The sequence below is a fragment of the Bombyx mori genome, chromosome 1, assembly GCF_030269925.1.
Source record: "Bombyx mori chromosome 1, ASM3026992v2".
Lineage (NCBI taxonomy): Eukaryota > Metazoa > Arthropoda > Insecta > Lepidoptera > Bombycidae > Bombyx > Bombyx mori.
This window is the reverse complement of record NC_085107.1, coordinates 3,941,126-3,957,578: the sequence shown is the minus strand read 5'-3', so window position 1 is coordinate 3,957,578 and position 16,453 is coordinate 3,941,126. Positions and strand designations below refer to the sequence as shown.

Sequence of the window (16,453 nt, the reverse complement as noted above, 5' to 3'; positions counted from 1 at the left end):
CTCATAGCATGGCTTCCCACATATCGCCTTTTCGCATTAAAAGTGTACAATTTCCAAAAATATTCGAAATTTAGTTAATATTCGGAATCATTTGGTATCATCACCAGTATTTTTCTCATAAATACGGTCAAAAGAGCGTAGTTTAGTTAGGTTTTAGTTTTTATTTATTAGTTCTATTATAGATAATTATTATAGATAATGTAAATAGTAAAAAATAAAAAAATAAATGTTGCGAAGATGATTCATATTAAAAATATCACATGTTTAAACCTTTAAAACACTCTCCTGTAAAATTAGTAAGTTTTGAGATTATACAGTTTTAATGCGAGAAGACGATATGTATAGCATTGGAATGATTACGTCAGATGTTTATAGAGAATCCTGTCTTACCACAGAAAGGCGGTTCTAGGGTCCAGTCTCCTCTTAAGGTGCACTCCCGCTGGCGAGCTCCGAACAGTTCATATCCTTCGTCGCATTCATAGACGGCTATGGTTCCAGCAACGATGTTTTCTTCATTGGGTATTGATACTCTTGCGTTTGGCGGTACTGCAGGATGACCACAGCGACGCTCTGAAACAACGAAACAAAATTGAATATGAAAGAAATGCGTAATTTTTTAAATATTATTATTTATTATCACTACATAGCGTAAAACAAAGTCGCTTTCTCTGTCCCTATATCTGTCTGTCACTATGTATGCTTAAATCTTTAAAACTACGCAACGGACTTTGATGCGGTTTTTTTAATAGATAGAGTGATTGAAGAGGAAGGTTTATATGTATAATAACATCCATTAAATAGTGGAGAAATCAATAATAAATTGCAGTTTCCGAAGCGAAGCGAGGGCGGGTCGCTAGTCTTATATGTATATAAAATTCTCGAGTCACAATGCTAGTTACCATACTCCTCTGAAACGGTTTAACTGATTTTTATGAAATTTTATATGCATATTCAGTAGGTCTGAGAATCGGCTACTATTTATTTTTTATACCCCTAAGTGATAAGGGTTGTCCACCCCTAACATTTATATTTTTTTTTTGTATATATATTTTTTTGTTATGATGAGGTACTATGTGGTTGAATGAGGTTTTGTTATTTTTATATTCCCTCATCGTTTACAGCGCTACATGCCTCTTTCACTCATTTACCACATCCTTACACACTTACAATAAGTTCGCTTTTTTTTCTACACTAGAAATTCCCTAGAAATCTTATATATGGCAAAACAACGTTTGCCGGGTCAGCTAGTAATGTATAATATAATATGTATAATATTACTTTTCTGTTCGTGCTCAATTGTTTGTTTGAAGTCTCGGACAGCCTATTTAACTGATACACAGAACTCATGTCTCAAGGTATTTTGCACTATTTACGTTGCTATGCCCATGGACTCCAGTAACCACTAAGCGCTAGACAAATGGCGAGCTCATTCAACCCCCGATATGGCATAAAAATAAAAATAAATTCTATATAAACCGAAACGCCAACAAGCGCTTCGATATAACTCAATAACGAAGTCAAAGCAAGACTTAATACAATTTGATCTCGAATGCGGAACACGCTACATTACACGGGGTTCTACATTGTTGTATTATTATAGTTTCCTTACATTCTAGCGTTGTTGGAGAAGACTTGGTTGCCTAATTTGTGTTTTGTGTTGGATGAATTCTCAAAGTTTGCGCGTCACATGCATGCAGGTTTCTCAAGTATCAAGACTAATACTATTAATACTATAAAGGCGAACTATAAGAGGAGTATCCGACATTAATTTACGGCGGTAGAGCAAAATATTATGTTGTAGAGCATACTGTGTTGATTCCTTGAAGCCAATACTGCCAATACGCGAAAGCCGAGGAAAAGTTCAACATAAAATAATATGTAGCAAATATAAACTATGCTATTTCTCATTTTGTCGTTTGCAGTCGACGCAAATGCCAAAACTACTATTTTATATTTTTGAATGAAATGTACAAGTAAGTTTATATTATTATAAGTCAAGAAACACAGAGTTTTTTTTATTTTATTAATTCAGCCTTCTTTTCGAATTAAATTGGTTTGAGCATTACTAAGTTTATTCAACTCAGTTTTTTATTTTATTCATAGGGTCAGACAGAGTATTTTGACAACTTAAGGATCATGTATAAGTCGAAGACGTCCGGTGCACTCGTGTTGAGCGATGCTCCGGTGTTCGAATCCCAGGCGGGTACCAATTTTTCAAAAGAATTACGTACTCAACAAATGTTCACGATTGACTTCCACGGTGAAGGAATAACATCGTGTAATAAAAATCAAACCCGCAAAAAATTATAATTTGCGTAATTACTGGTGGCAGGACCTCTTGTGAGTCCGCGCGGGTAGGTACCACCGCCTTGCTTATTTCTACCGTGAAGCAGTAATGCGTTTTGGTTTGAAGGGTGGGGCAGCCGCTGTAACTATACGGAGATCTTAGAATTTATATCTCAATGTGGGTGGCGCGTTTACGTTGTAGATGTCTATGGGATCCAGTAACCACTTAACACCAGGTGGGCTGTGAGCTCCTCTACCCATGTTAAGCAATAAACAAAAAAAAAGTAGTTCCATGCTTTTAACTTGCCACTTCGCGTCTTTAGCACTAGTTTAGTCTCATTTTAATTCCCTTATTCTTCATTCCACTGTTCTATGCTGATTTGTACATATATCCCAAAAAGGACTGAATAAATCCGCTTAGACTTTTTTAGGCTGGATCTATAGACCAGGGGTGGTGAACTGGAACAGAACCAAGATCTATTGTCTACTAACGAAGCACTCTGCGATCTACCAATGACATTTCTTGAAACTTAATGAAACAATGTGTAGTTCAGGATACAAATAAGTAGTATATTTTCTTTTATTAAAAATATTAAACTAAGCCTGAAATTATATAATAAAAGTAAACTATTGTGTGGAAAAGAGGATAAATAATGTGACGTAATGGTCATTAACAACAAATGATACAAGATGAAGATGATGCGTGCAGCAATTGGTGATTACGTTGCGCAGTCTGTTTTAGGTATTTATATTTTTTGTCTTGCCACGATCGACTGAACTTATAGCCACGATCGATCGGTCGATCGCGATCTACGGGTTGGCCACCCCTGCTACAGATGATCGTTTGTGTTCCTATTGTTGACTCATTCTGTTCAGTCCATTTTAGGATGATTTCTTCTATTTTTAATATGCTTTTACTAGATTCAGACGTATGTATGTTTGTAACGGAATCTTTGAACATGATTTTGACCCCCTTCAAAACGTCGGATTCACTCGAAATTTGGTATACTTATTAAGGACCGATGACAAATAAATATTTAAAAAAAAATATAAAAAAAAATATATTGATAGAATTGAAATTCAACTAAAAAATGAAAATAAATAATAGTTTGAAAAAACTAACAAAATACGCTTTTATAAAAAATACAACTAAAAAATAGAAAATAAATTTTAATAAATTTATGGGGTGCATGGTATCAGTAGTTATAAATATCTTATGAACATATATGAGTAGAAGGGTTATTTTAATAATATCCTGAAAAGCAACCCACGCTTTTTTTACAATAAAATTATGTTTTCTTACACTATTTTTAATCCAAATTTATGAAAATTTAGTTTCTATATTTTAGTTGGATTTTGTATGAAAGCGTATTTTGTTAGTTTTTTTAAACTATTATTTATTGCATATTTTACTTTGTATTATGTTTAAACAAGGCAAGGCTAATTGAAGCAGCATTTACTTTGAGAATGGATTCCAGTAATGTTTAGCACATTATTCGTGCTTAGAGCTTTTTCGTTCATCTATGTAAACCATAAATATATTGTCACTTGTTATTTACTTCTTATATGCATGAGTTCATAGTACTCCCGGTCTTGGGTTGGGTTGTTTGTATTACTTTCAATAAATTTAACCTCAATTTTTATTTATCGTAAGAGTGTTTCACTGTACACTGCGTTTTCTACAAATACGCGGCGGTCTACTTTTATTTCCAGAGCACGTGAAGTGTTTCAAAGAATTCTTCGCCACTGTTTCACAACGCGGTTCAAGTTTTGCATGTGAAAAATGCATCTGTATTTAAAATGGCGATTCGAGAATATGTTGTTGTTATACTTAGGATGTACGTGCATAGTTTTGGTAGGCTTATGGGGCGGTTATATATATCTTATACCCTTGACCATAATTGGATTCCCCAGCGTTAAAAAATATATAAAAAATCTAAAAAAACGGCTTACGGGGCGGTGAATATGGATTTACGAGAGAATATTTCAGCAATGTCTTAAACTTAGCGCATCTGAATTACTAGAAAACGTTGAAAGTATTTTCATGTTAAGTTTCCTAATTGCCGAGAAATTTATATTTGGAAATATATTATTATTATTTATTATTATTCAATTCATATACAATCCCTTCACATTTCTATGACAAATCTCGAAATGCCGTGTTCTTAGAAAACAAAGGGTCAAGCGAGAGTTAAGCAACATTATTAATGTTAAATATCAAAGTACTATTCGTAGTTATCTAGTGAAGGACGCTCTGACATTTCATAAATTGCTTCTTTCGTAAACGCTTGATCTATTTCGCCGATGGTGTTTTAAATTTCATAACAGCAATGTATTGAAACAATAAATTCTAGAATTTATTTAATATATGTAAAAAAAAAACCTCTTTAGTTTGAAAAATATTTTTCTTATACAAGTTCAGTCACTCACTTGTCATTGAATCAAGAGAATATTGAGTATATTACCTAATATAATGTTTATGTTTTAAATTTTAATTTAGATAAAGATATTGAAGGCTTTAAATGTTGTTCTCGTATTTATATTACAGATGAGTGCATATTTTGTTAGATAAATTTATTATAGTTTTAATTTTATATTGTCAATATATTCGTTTTTATACAAGTATTACAGAAAACGCAGTTAAGTCTCTTATTGTCTGAATTATTTGATAACGTTATATATAGATAAGATATTTAAGTTCGTTATGACTATTTACATTTGAATTATTACAAACAATTCACTTGTGATATCAACTATATTTGATAACACCTGTTAGTCATATATCGAATAAGAAAACAGTAATTTTATCAAATTGTTGACAGATGAATTGCATTTAAAGAATATATTTACACAATTTCACACTAAAACGGTTTCATAAAACTTTAACTTGATTTAAAATCAAGCTTCTACAAACCACATAATATGATTCATGTAATGTGAAACTTTTGCGATGAAAACAGATTCATTTTAGAAGTAAATTTAGTATGTGGCCACGGTCGTTTCTGTGCTATGTTGAGTATAATAATTATCATATTTAGTTTCAGCGCTTTGAATCTAACTTCGCATGCCTGGAACACTAGTCACTAGTCAATCCTCCGCGGAGCTTGGCTTAATTGAGAAAGTTTCAATTCAGTTATACACATTGCGGCACCAGATTTCGATTTATATTTAATATTCTGTTATATTTCTAGTGAAGCTCGACCACGCTTTGCTTTGTGACTTTGTCAGACTTTAATAATACCAACTAGTTTATTTGAATTAGATTTAGTTTAGAATTTAATTGATTTTATTAATTGATTATAATTAATAACAAATCAAGCACGGTTATCCCGCCCCAAATTAGGATACCCTGCGTTATGGGTACCAGTGGTTCTTAAGGAATGTGGATCTTCATGATGAACTGGAGCTTTACTCAATCAGTAAGTATATACAGTCGGCACTAATGCGCCACTTTGAGAAGGCAGCACGACACGAAAATCCTCTTGTCGTGGCTGCTGGAAATTTCGATCCACCGATCCTGTCGACCGCATGGTGGTAAACAGTCGACGTCGCCCTAAGCACGTCATTATGGATCTTCCCGATCTATAACGGTGCTTTTAGATACCTCAAGCACCGGTCACCGTCCTAAATTAACTCATAGACCCAGCCCACTGAGTTTCTCGCCGAATCTTCTCAGAGGGTTGCATTTTCGATCCGGTGGTAGATTCTGCGATTTTTTTTTTCGGTCCGTGGTCCGTACCTCCTACGAGGTCCCCGTGCCTAGGGGATGCGCAGGGTATGTAGGACTCAACGATCTACAGGTGTTGAGAGCAGACCGCGGGCCCAAGGAATTTTAGGGCCCACCCACTAAGCGACCTGGCCGCCCGGGCGATGCCGCTGGTGGTTCGGGATACCCCGCTAGGCCAGAACCAGCCTGCCAGGTCGGAACGCGATACACCGAAGATCGGGTTGCTCTTCCACAGTATGTTCGGCGACGACAGCGCCGACGAAAACGCGAACCACATCGCAGTCCACAGTCGACGACGCCTGGTGCCAGCGCGCTAGAGTGACGGAAGCGTGCGGCGCAGCCTCAACCCCCTTAGGTCGCCCCGTGACCATCACCGGGAGGAGACTGCCTCCTCAAAGGGGCCGGAGCTGGACAAACGCCCTCCTCCGACTCCCGGCTCGGCAGCGGCAGCACGGCGCCGAGAGGGAAGAAGAGCTCTCCCTCTCTAGTTCCGCCGCCTCCTTCTGCGAGATGGTGCACTAGCAGAAGTCGAGCATCGCCTGCCACGACTGTAGTAAAAAGCTTCCAGCAGCGAACAGCCTCGTCAATTTTATTTACTTGTATGTGATTGTTTCCGTGATTCTGCGTATTAAACTGTAATATAGTTTGATTACTAAACATTTTGACCGCCCTCACAACTGAATTAAGTAAGTACGCTATAGCCTTAAAATAAAGAGTAGGACATTAAGATATATATAATACAAATTTTTATTTTCTATTTATTTTTATTGCCTAGATGGGTGGACGAGCTCACAGCTCACCTGGTGTTCAGTAGTTACTGGAGCCCATAGACATCTATCTACAAAGTAAATGCGCTACTCACCTTGGGATATCAGTTCTAAGGTCTCAGTTTTTTTATTTTTTTTATTGCTTAGATGGATGGACGAGCTTACAGCCCACCTGGTGTTAAGTGGTTACTGGAGCCCATAGACGTCCACAACGTAAATGCGCCACCCACCTTGAGGTATAAGTTCTAAGGTCTCAAGTATAGTTACAACGGCTGCCCCACCCTTCAAACCGAAACGCATTACTGCTTCACGGCAGAAATAGGCAAGGTGGTGATACCCACCCTTGCGGACTCACAAGAGGTCCTACCACTAGTAATTACGCAAATTATAATTTTGCGGGTTTCATTTTTATTACACGATGTTATTCCTTCACCGTGGAAATCAATCGTGAACATTTGTTGAGTACGTATTTCATTAGAAAAATTGGTACCCGCCTGAGATTCGAACACCGGTGCATCGCTCAACACGAATGCACCGGACGTCTTCGACTTCAAAAGTCAGTATAGTTAGAACGGCTGCCCCACCCTTCAAACCGAAACGCATTACTGCTTCACGGCAGAAATAGGCGGGTTGGTGGAACTTACCCGTGTGGACTCACAAGAGGTCCTACCACCAGTAAAGCTCAGTCCTCTTTTTTTTTTAAACGTTAATCTAGTTTATAAATTTTAAATTGAATTCTCCATTATCTATCATATCTATTTTCTAAGCCGTCGAAGTCCGCAAATGAATAGGTAAAAGAATATTTTGTCTCGTATTCTGCACCTAGAGTTTTGATAACGTTCATTCTGTACACACAAACCGTAATGAAACTGTCGCTTGTTGCTTTGACGTGAAATACAAGCTGAGCTCATTTCGAAAGTTTGAATGGTGTGGTTTGGGCTTTAATGGATTCGTTGTACAATAGAGCGCGGTCGATATGCATATTTTTTTTTTTTTTGTCATTTAATATTTTACTTGACCGCAGAATAACATGCCAATAGTACACGGACAAACTTTTAAGATAATTCATATTAACATTCTCTTATTGCGACATGCTAGTGTAACTAAATCTTCGTGACATAGTTTTTAGTAAAATAAGACGAAAAAAGGTGTTTTGTTGAAATCAGTTATGAAGAAAAGTTAGATTAATACAATTTGCTGGGATACAAAGTAAGACATTAGACATAAGAATTTTTTTTTTATTAATGTGCATTTATCACTTTAGTTTTAGTAAATTTGATACATTTGCAGATTCAATATGTTCAGAATAGTAGCAGCTTCTGTTAATTTCATTACTAAGTAAATAAAAACTGATTTAATTATAGTGAATTCATTACATTATTGCGTATTGCGCGTTACATTTACAAGAATGGAAAAATATATTCTATATATCGAGAGATGAAAGGCTATTTGGCTTAAGCGACATTTTTGCAACTTTACAGGAGAAACATTTAAAATTTTTAAATTTTGGAAAAAACATCGTACCAATAAAACTTCTTCAGCTATTTGAATGGAGTAAACTTAATTGAAGTTCAATTAAAAACATCGAACTGTCGATGATAATACCAAATAAAACGCACTTTTATTTATAAAAATAAATGTGGCGTATTAAGCGAAATGATTGAAAATATATACGATACGACTGCAGCATTTTGCATTCTAACATAAGAGAGGTGCTTAGTATTAGTAATCTATCATTTTAGCTAGATTTAATAGCTAATAGTTAAGCTAATTTTTTTTTTATGATTGAAAGATTACTGGTAGCCCGGAGGCCTTACCAGTTTCACCAGGACAGGTGGGCGAGCAAAGGCTCAGCCAGGAGGGGTGGGATTTACTAACAACTGCCCGAGCGCCTCCGAAGGAGACCTAACAACTCAAGAGCAATTGCTTCGCGAATGAATCTACTACCGGATCGGAATCGCGACCCGCCTTAATATCCGGCGAAAAACTCAACGGGCTGATGCATGGGTAAGGTAAACTAATTTCAGTTATCAACTAATATCATATAGAAAATTATGTACGCTTCTGCGTGGATAATGCCATATTAAAGTACTATTTAAAAAAATTACAATCATCGATTTCAATATGTTTAATGAGTTGGGAAACCAGTCTATTCGTTGCACCTGATATCAGCGGTATAGTTAGAATAAAAGTTTGTAACTAATAATTATATACCTGACTTTATATAACTAAATATATTTGTGTTTATGAAATATAAGTAGACGTAATAAGAGATAGAAAGCAAAATCGCGCGCATAATTATCCGCGTGTGAGCTCATTATCGTCACAGTTTCAATAGCGAAAGTGAATACGAGATAAATACTTTCGTGAATATGTACAAATGTGTTCCAATGATTTCCATTGCATGGTTCTAGTGGCGAGCGGTAGGGCGCCCACAGAGTTACGAACTGTATAGAATAGTACCTACTTCTATTTTCGTAATTCCTAAATACACTAAAGGTCTAAAATTAAATTTTCACGGTTGTACTTCTGTGAACTTGCAGGTAGGCTTGGCTCTGCCCATGGCATTTCTGAAGTCCATGGGCGACGGTAACTACACACCATCAAGTGGGCCGAATGCTCGTCTGTCTACAAGGGTAATAAAAATAAAGAACTTTAAAAGACTTTACAGTTTTGTAAAACAATGACTTATTTCGGATCTTCGAAAAGTTTTTTTTAAAGGTTACGCTAATATGAACTATTACATTTTCTTTGTGGGTCTCAGGAATCAAATTGTGTGAAATTTCATACTCCGCCCGTCCACCCAATTTTCGTAAAAAGGGGTACAAAGTTTTTGCTTCACGTATTAATTATTCACATTTTAATGTCAATTTTCTCTTTTTTTTCGTGTGAGCTCGTCCACCCATCTAAGCTAATAAAAAAAAAACCACTGAGAAGATCCGGCGAGAAACTTAGTGTGCTTCAATTTACTACATCGCATAACACCGCACGTGTATTATATTAATCTGCTAATCTACGCAAAAATCATATATCTATACTAATAATATAAAGCTGAAGAGTTTGTATGTTTGAACGCGCTAATCTCATGAAGTACTGGTCCGATTTGAAAAATTATTTCAGTGTTAGATAGCCAATTAATCGAGGAAAGCTTATAGGCTATAACATCACGCTAAGACTAATACAAGCGGAGCACCAATAAATAATGTTTCAAAATCAAGGTTTTTTACCCTTTTGAGAGCTTCCGCTGCGTGCGCTGCAGAAACGATTAAAGTTTCGCTAAAATAATATATGACAGAATTGTTTCCCTTTAAAAGATCTAAAAAAAAGTCCGCGACAGCATATGTCTATATGGTAAGGTTGGCTCACTATAACGTTTTTTTTATGCTGACCAAGTTTGTTCTAAAATAAAGCATTATTTGTGAACTATTCCACGCGGACGAAGTCACGGGCAAAAGCTAGTAGATTCATATTTGTTCGAAAGGTAGGTGATATTTCTACACAAAATAATTTTTATAATGTTCGTACATTTATTGGGGCTATTTTTTGCGCTTACGTATACCATTAATTGCATTTGAATATTTAAATTTGTAATTGTATGAATGCGTTTATACAAAATTAATCAACCATCACTCGACGAGTTACTTGATTATACTACAAAATTAAATGTAAATTTGATTGAATAGTAATTTTATATTTGTAACATGTACTCAACCTGTATGTTTTAATCTCTTGTGAAATATTTTACGAGTCCACATAATATAAAGTAAACTAGAGGTCCCGCAGTAGTCGAAATTCGACTTTAATTAATTGGAATTATAAGTTTGTACACTATAATGATTGTATTTTATACTTCTATAATCACAAATTTCACCAAGACTACACTATAAAAAATATTAACAAAGACAAACAATATTTAATCTATTCTCAATTTGAAAGCAGACGTCAAGAACAAAAGTCTGATAATAAATAGTATGCATGTGTGTGCGTCAAATACATGGTATGTAGTGTGTGCAATGCTTTCTTTATTGATGTAATGCATCTTTTGTGCATTATTAAAAAAAAAAATTAGCATTGTGCACTTCTTCTCTATATTCGCTATAAGTGTGAAAATTTTCGTACTCCTCCGTCCGCGCAATTTTCGTAAAAAGGGATACAAAGTTTTTGCTTCACGTATTTATATATAGATGCCGAATATTCAAAAACGTTGTTTGAATGGAAAATAATAATATCATTATCACAATAAACATTTTCGGAATTCAATTTTAAATGTGTTTCATGTTTGCCGGCTTCTGTGTGTCAGCCATAGAACTCCGCATGTAGGTTTTAACAATCCGTCAGTCACTACATGCTGTAATTAGATCTTCTTGATTAATGAACGGAACATTTATTTGACATTTACTAGTGTAGTGTACATTGCAAGTCTGTAATTAGGTAGTAGGGCCTTTGTAGGCAGCATGCTACTTCTACGGCCAAATAGTCTTGTGTTCCAGTTTGGATACTTTGACCTTTTATCTTAATTTGGATGGCGTCATTCACGTTGTGATGTTTATAGGCCTCGGTCACCACTTAACACCGGGTGGGCTGTAAGTTCATTCGCACATATATACAATAAAAAACGAACATTTTTTTCATTCTAATTAACACGAGCCTTATCTCTCAAGAAGTCACAACCGAGATCCTAGTCTGTTTGAGAAAATTCTCGTAGAAGCAAAATTAAGCTCTTAGTTGTCCTCATCAATTTAGGTTATTATATTTCATTGTTATTATGAGATTATCCATTGAGCGCTTCTACAATATTATTAATGTTTCTAGTTAAGATAGAATTTAGGTCAACGCTTTGCTTGCATTATTTCGTAGGAAAACGTTTGAATCAGCGTTTTGCAGGCATTAAACAATCTTATTTTCACTTTACTAACAGGAAAATTAACAGTAATAACATCTATTTACTTTTAAAACAGACTACAATATGAAAACGAATGCTTTTTTTGGTTTTTACGACACATTTTAAAATTGGATTTAAATTATTTTCCCATTAAAAAGAAGACTGACCCTTTTTTTTCTTAGATGAGTGGACGAGCTCACAGCCCACCAGGTTTTAAGCTGTTACTGGAGCCCATAGATATCTACAACGTAAATGCGCCATCCACCTTGAGATATAAGTTCTAAGGTCTCAAGTATAGTTACAACGGCTGCCCCACCCTTCAAACCGAAACGCATTACTGCTTCACGGCAGAAATAGGCAGGGCGGTGGTATCTACCCGCGCGAACTCACAAGAGATCCTGTCACTAGATCACTAGAGGTCCTGCCACCAACCCTATTTAAAGTGTATGACAAAAAGTGAAAATTAATTTAATACGCACATATTCTTTATTCAATATATACTAGTTATGCTTGTGACGTTGTACTAAAGCCCAAAATAGTTTATCTCTTAGATGTTTCCTTGTGCTTACTACGAAAGTTGTTCTCAGGAAAGGGCTTCGCTTTCACTGGGAGAGCGTATTGTGAGTTGGCTCGAGTAAGTAATCACTTAATAACAGCGGGACCGTGAAATTCTCTGTCCATCAAAAGAAAAAAAAAACAACTAGCTTCAATGTTGACAACACTTTTCACATGTCTGCGACGGTGATGCTAAAGCAAGATATGTTTTATTTTTGTTCTTATTTGGTGAATACCATAGACTGATATTCTTAAAGCAATGGAGAATTCTAAGATACGATGGCGATACGAAACAAATATTCTGTAAAGATATTTTTGAAATGAAATGTAATTTACAAATGGGAAATCTATTTTAGAATTTGCGACTTTGATATCGAAGTTTTCAAAATTAATCTTTTTCGTCTTCTTCTTTCTAGTGTTTTCCCGGTCTGGTACCAAGTTTCACTTTCCAATTAAATTTTAATTTTAATTACATTTTAATTTGGTTAAAATTTCGATATATGAAAAAAATGTTTCCATAAGCTATGATTATAAATATAGCTAGTTTTAAAATACCAACGTTCTACTAATAGAATAGGAATTCTTCCATAATTATTTAGTAACAAATTTAAGATTCATTTTATTTTATGTATTAATTTTGAATACGATCTTTATTTGAATACGAAGGTAACGGTATATAATGTCAGGTTTTTTTAATATACATGTTATATCGGACATTTCTAACGCTTTACAGTTTTCGTGGTCACGCACGGCTGGCCATAAAAAACGCGAGGTAACACCGTAAAAGCGGTATTAACTTTGTCTACGATTCGTGTAAGCTGGACAACTACTACTAAGTATACTTATACTAAGGATACAACACGATTTACATGTCAACTAACAAGAAAAAAATCACGTTATGGATTTTACGAAAAGTGTTTTAGTAAGTCAAAAATCTAATTTAGTTATAACGTTATAATATAAATTTAGTTATATAAAATTTAGTTAGTTATAACAAATAAAACAAATATTACATAAAAGTGCGTGCGTACAAAGTACACATGAAAGAAGTGAAACTTTTTTGGTGAACTAATTTATAAGTCTTCCTTATATTTATACAAATCTAAAACTTTAGATTTCCGAGACTTAGAGGAAGGGAAAAAGGAAGATATGTTCCCGCCAAAAGTCTGTCAAATGTCAATCTCAAGCCTCAGTGTTAACAGTCACATTAGTTTAGATTTCTAAATTGTAAATGACTAATATTTTGCCAATTGAATTGACTAATTTAATTTCATGCTATTTGATTAATGTTCCAAATTCTTTTCATTTCATTTTAATTACTATTACCATTTCTCACAAAAAAATATAAAATATTAGGCAGTATGGTATGATACATTTGCCTTTCCAGTTGGAAAAATACAACAACTACTACTACGGACATTTGACAAGTACTTAATTTCAATAGTAGTTTGATGTCACTTCCGTAGCATACCTGCGTGACGTTCTGTAAAAATTTTACCCCCATGCGCCTAAAGAAGTTTCACTTCAGTAATAATATATAAAATATAACTGAAAGGGACATTTACAATATGAGACATCCCCGACCACGTAAATCGTATAGTATTCGGAACAGTTAGATATAACAAAATGACAGTAAAAAAACGCAAGATAACACCGTAAAAGCAGTTTTCATTTTGTATACGAGTCTCGAAAACTCAAGGAGATATTGGATTAAAATTTTTAAGCTATTGCATAGCTTCTATCGCGGGCCTTGAGCGCGGCGACTGAATCAAGAAATTCCGTAACGAAAATAACCTGACACCCCCACTACGCCTACTATGTAACTCGCGTTCAACACATTCACACGTTGCGCTGGTGTAGTGTTTGTGATTATTCACGATTATGCGCGCGGCGTGACGTCGCACTGCATGAGCATAATGAAAAGTCTGGCCATTTCTCTCTCACGCGGTCTAGCTTATGAGTGTGAAGGGGACAGTTATGTTTTGCTTTTGTTAATGTTTATAAATATAGCGTGGTCTTATTTTTATTATTGTTTTAATATTAAATTATTATTGTCTAATTGTAATTACATAAGTTGATAAAAAATGCTTTGCAACAGCCTTACCTCGGCAGTCCTCGAGTGCCACACGTCTTTTTTTTTTTTATATAATTACTTCTCATTCTAGCAGTCTATTGAAGTTTTTTGAAACAGCTCACGAAGACCAGGCAAGAGAATGAATCGTATTATTATGCGGTCGCCGTCTGCTAATGGTGTTACGAAGCGGGATTGTCTGCTGGATAATTGGCGGAGAAACCGACGGAACGATTGTGGAAAAAAAGAGTTCACAGCACTCGTCGTAATAGGGAGATTTATTCGGAATGAATGCATTATGAAACAAACACCTCTTAATGCACAACGCTTAGTAGCGAACTGTTAAATATAAGTAATAATATTAATTGGAAATGAAACATACAATATATTTTATGAGAGATGTATTGGAATTATTTCAATATGGAAATATTGAGTGATTTTGATCCAGCCTTATATTATGTGAAGCATTACTTTGTGCTTCTTTTCCTACCTCGCTTAGCTACGACTCTCAAGATTAATACTAGCGATTACTGATATACTTTGCCACATACTAAGTTACATACTACACACAAACTAACTTTTTTTTTATTGCCCTTGTAGACAGACGAGTATACGGCCCACCTGATGGTGAGTGGTTACCGTCGCCCATGGACTTCAGCAATGCCAGGGGCAGAGCCAAGCCGCTGCCTACCGCTGAGCCAAGCCGCTGCTTACCGCTACTACTACCTAGTTATATTGGTTGTATTTGGAATTCAAACCAAAACACCAGTTTCATTTTAGGTACACATTTGATGCAATTTTAAGATGACAATAATAGTATGAATCAGGATTGTAAAAACTCGTTAGTTTTTCGCGAGATGAAAAATGTCAAATAATCGAGTTGTACATATATTTTGTAATAGTTCAATATACTTTAACAGTTTACGATAAATATAGGACAAGAGATAATGTAATGTTACAAACGATTACGTCGAAGACAGAGCGAAGTGGAAGAGGAAAATAAGGAAATCTGAACCCATTACCATGTGGGATATTTAGCTAGGAAGAGAGAGGGAGAGAGAAAGAGAAGGAGAGAAAAAGAGGTCTCCTCATAATTTGAAATAGTAGCTGTTTTTCAATTCCGATTAGAAAATGTTTGGGGTACGTTGCACAATGCGGACGCGACGAAAATCACAAAGACAACGTTATATCGTTACGTTAAAATTACATAACTCTGTATTTGGCTCAAGTATTTGTAGTCAGACGATGTACTCTTTGATTGCTTCCTTGTTAGAAAAACTATTACATATATTGAATACAAGTTAAAAAAAGAGCGTGTTTTTTTTTTTAGTTCATACACACTACCTGCATTATTGCAATTGTTTCACACTATTGTCTTCAGTTTGGTGATCTAGTAAGTGCACCGGAAAATGCAGTTCATACTACATTGTTTTCAATTTTTCCTTTCATTTCCTTTTAAAAATAAAATATTATCAATATGTTTCCGAATTACTCGACTACTTTTTTAGGATTGAGGAATTACTGGTGGCCTGGAGGCCTTTCCAGTTTCACCAGAACAGGTGGGCGAGTAACGGCTCAGCCAGGAGGGGTGGGATTTGCTAATAACTGCCCGAGCGCCTCCAAGGAGACCTAACAACTCAAGAGCAGCTGCTTCGCAAATGATTAACTCACCTACTACAAAACAGCTTAAGTTAATTATTGATTTTCGTTGACTTTTAGAAATTAACAAAAAAAGAACCACCTGGTAGGTTGTTATAAATATTTAGTTAGAATTTCTATTTTTCTAATACATATATAATAATTGAAGATTTTTGTAAACTCTACACTAGTAATAATGGCATCGTAAGAAGCCATACCTATATGCAATCTTCACTTTTGTCACTAATAAATTAGCACAGTAAACAAGTTAAAAGGAGGTTGCTAACATTAAACACTTATGAATAGAGCTTTCATCACTATTTTTATTTTATGAGAATGACGGAAAATATTCTATAGAATAAAGGATTAATGCCGTGACAGCGTTTAAATGTAACCGCTAAACTTCGTTTATTAGGCCATTACGGATATAAATCCATCTAGTCACATATTTGCGGTAGCGATCCTAGTTAGCTAGTAGATAAACTCACAAATAAAACTTTGAGTTGACAATACGCTATCCAGCATTG

The 16,453-nt window shown here is 35.2% G+C and overlaps 1 protein-coding gene across 1 annotated transcript in view; it reads right to left on the bottom strand.

Moving 5' to 3' along the window:
* LOC101737840 (sushi, von Willebrand factor type A, EGF and pentraxin domain-containing protein 1) overlaps nt 1–16,453 on the bottom strand; it is a 117,241-nt gene that overhangs the window by 33,333 nt on the left and 67,455 nt on the right. The window contains exon 2 of the mRNA XM_004932780.5: nt 391–570. Within this exon, the coding sequence (XP_004932837.1) occupies nt 391–570 (180 nt within the window). The remainder of the gene's footprint in view (nt 1–390; nt 571–16,453) is intronic.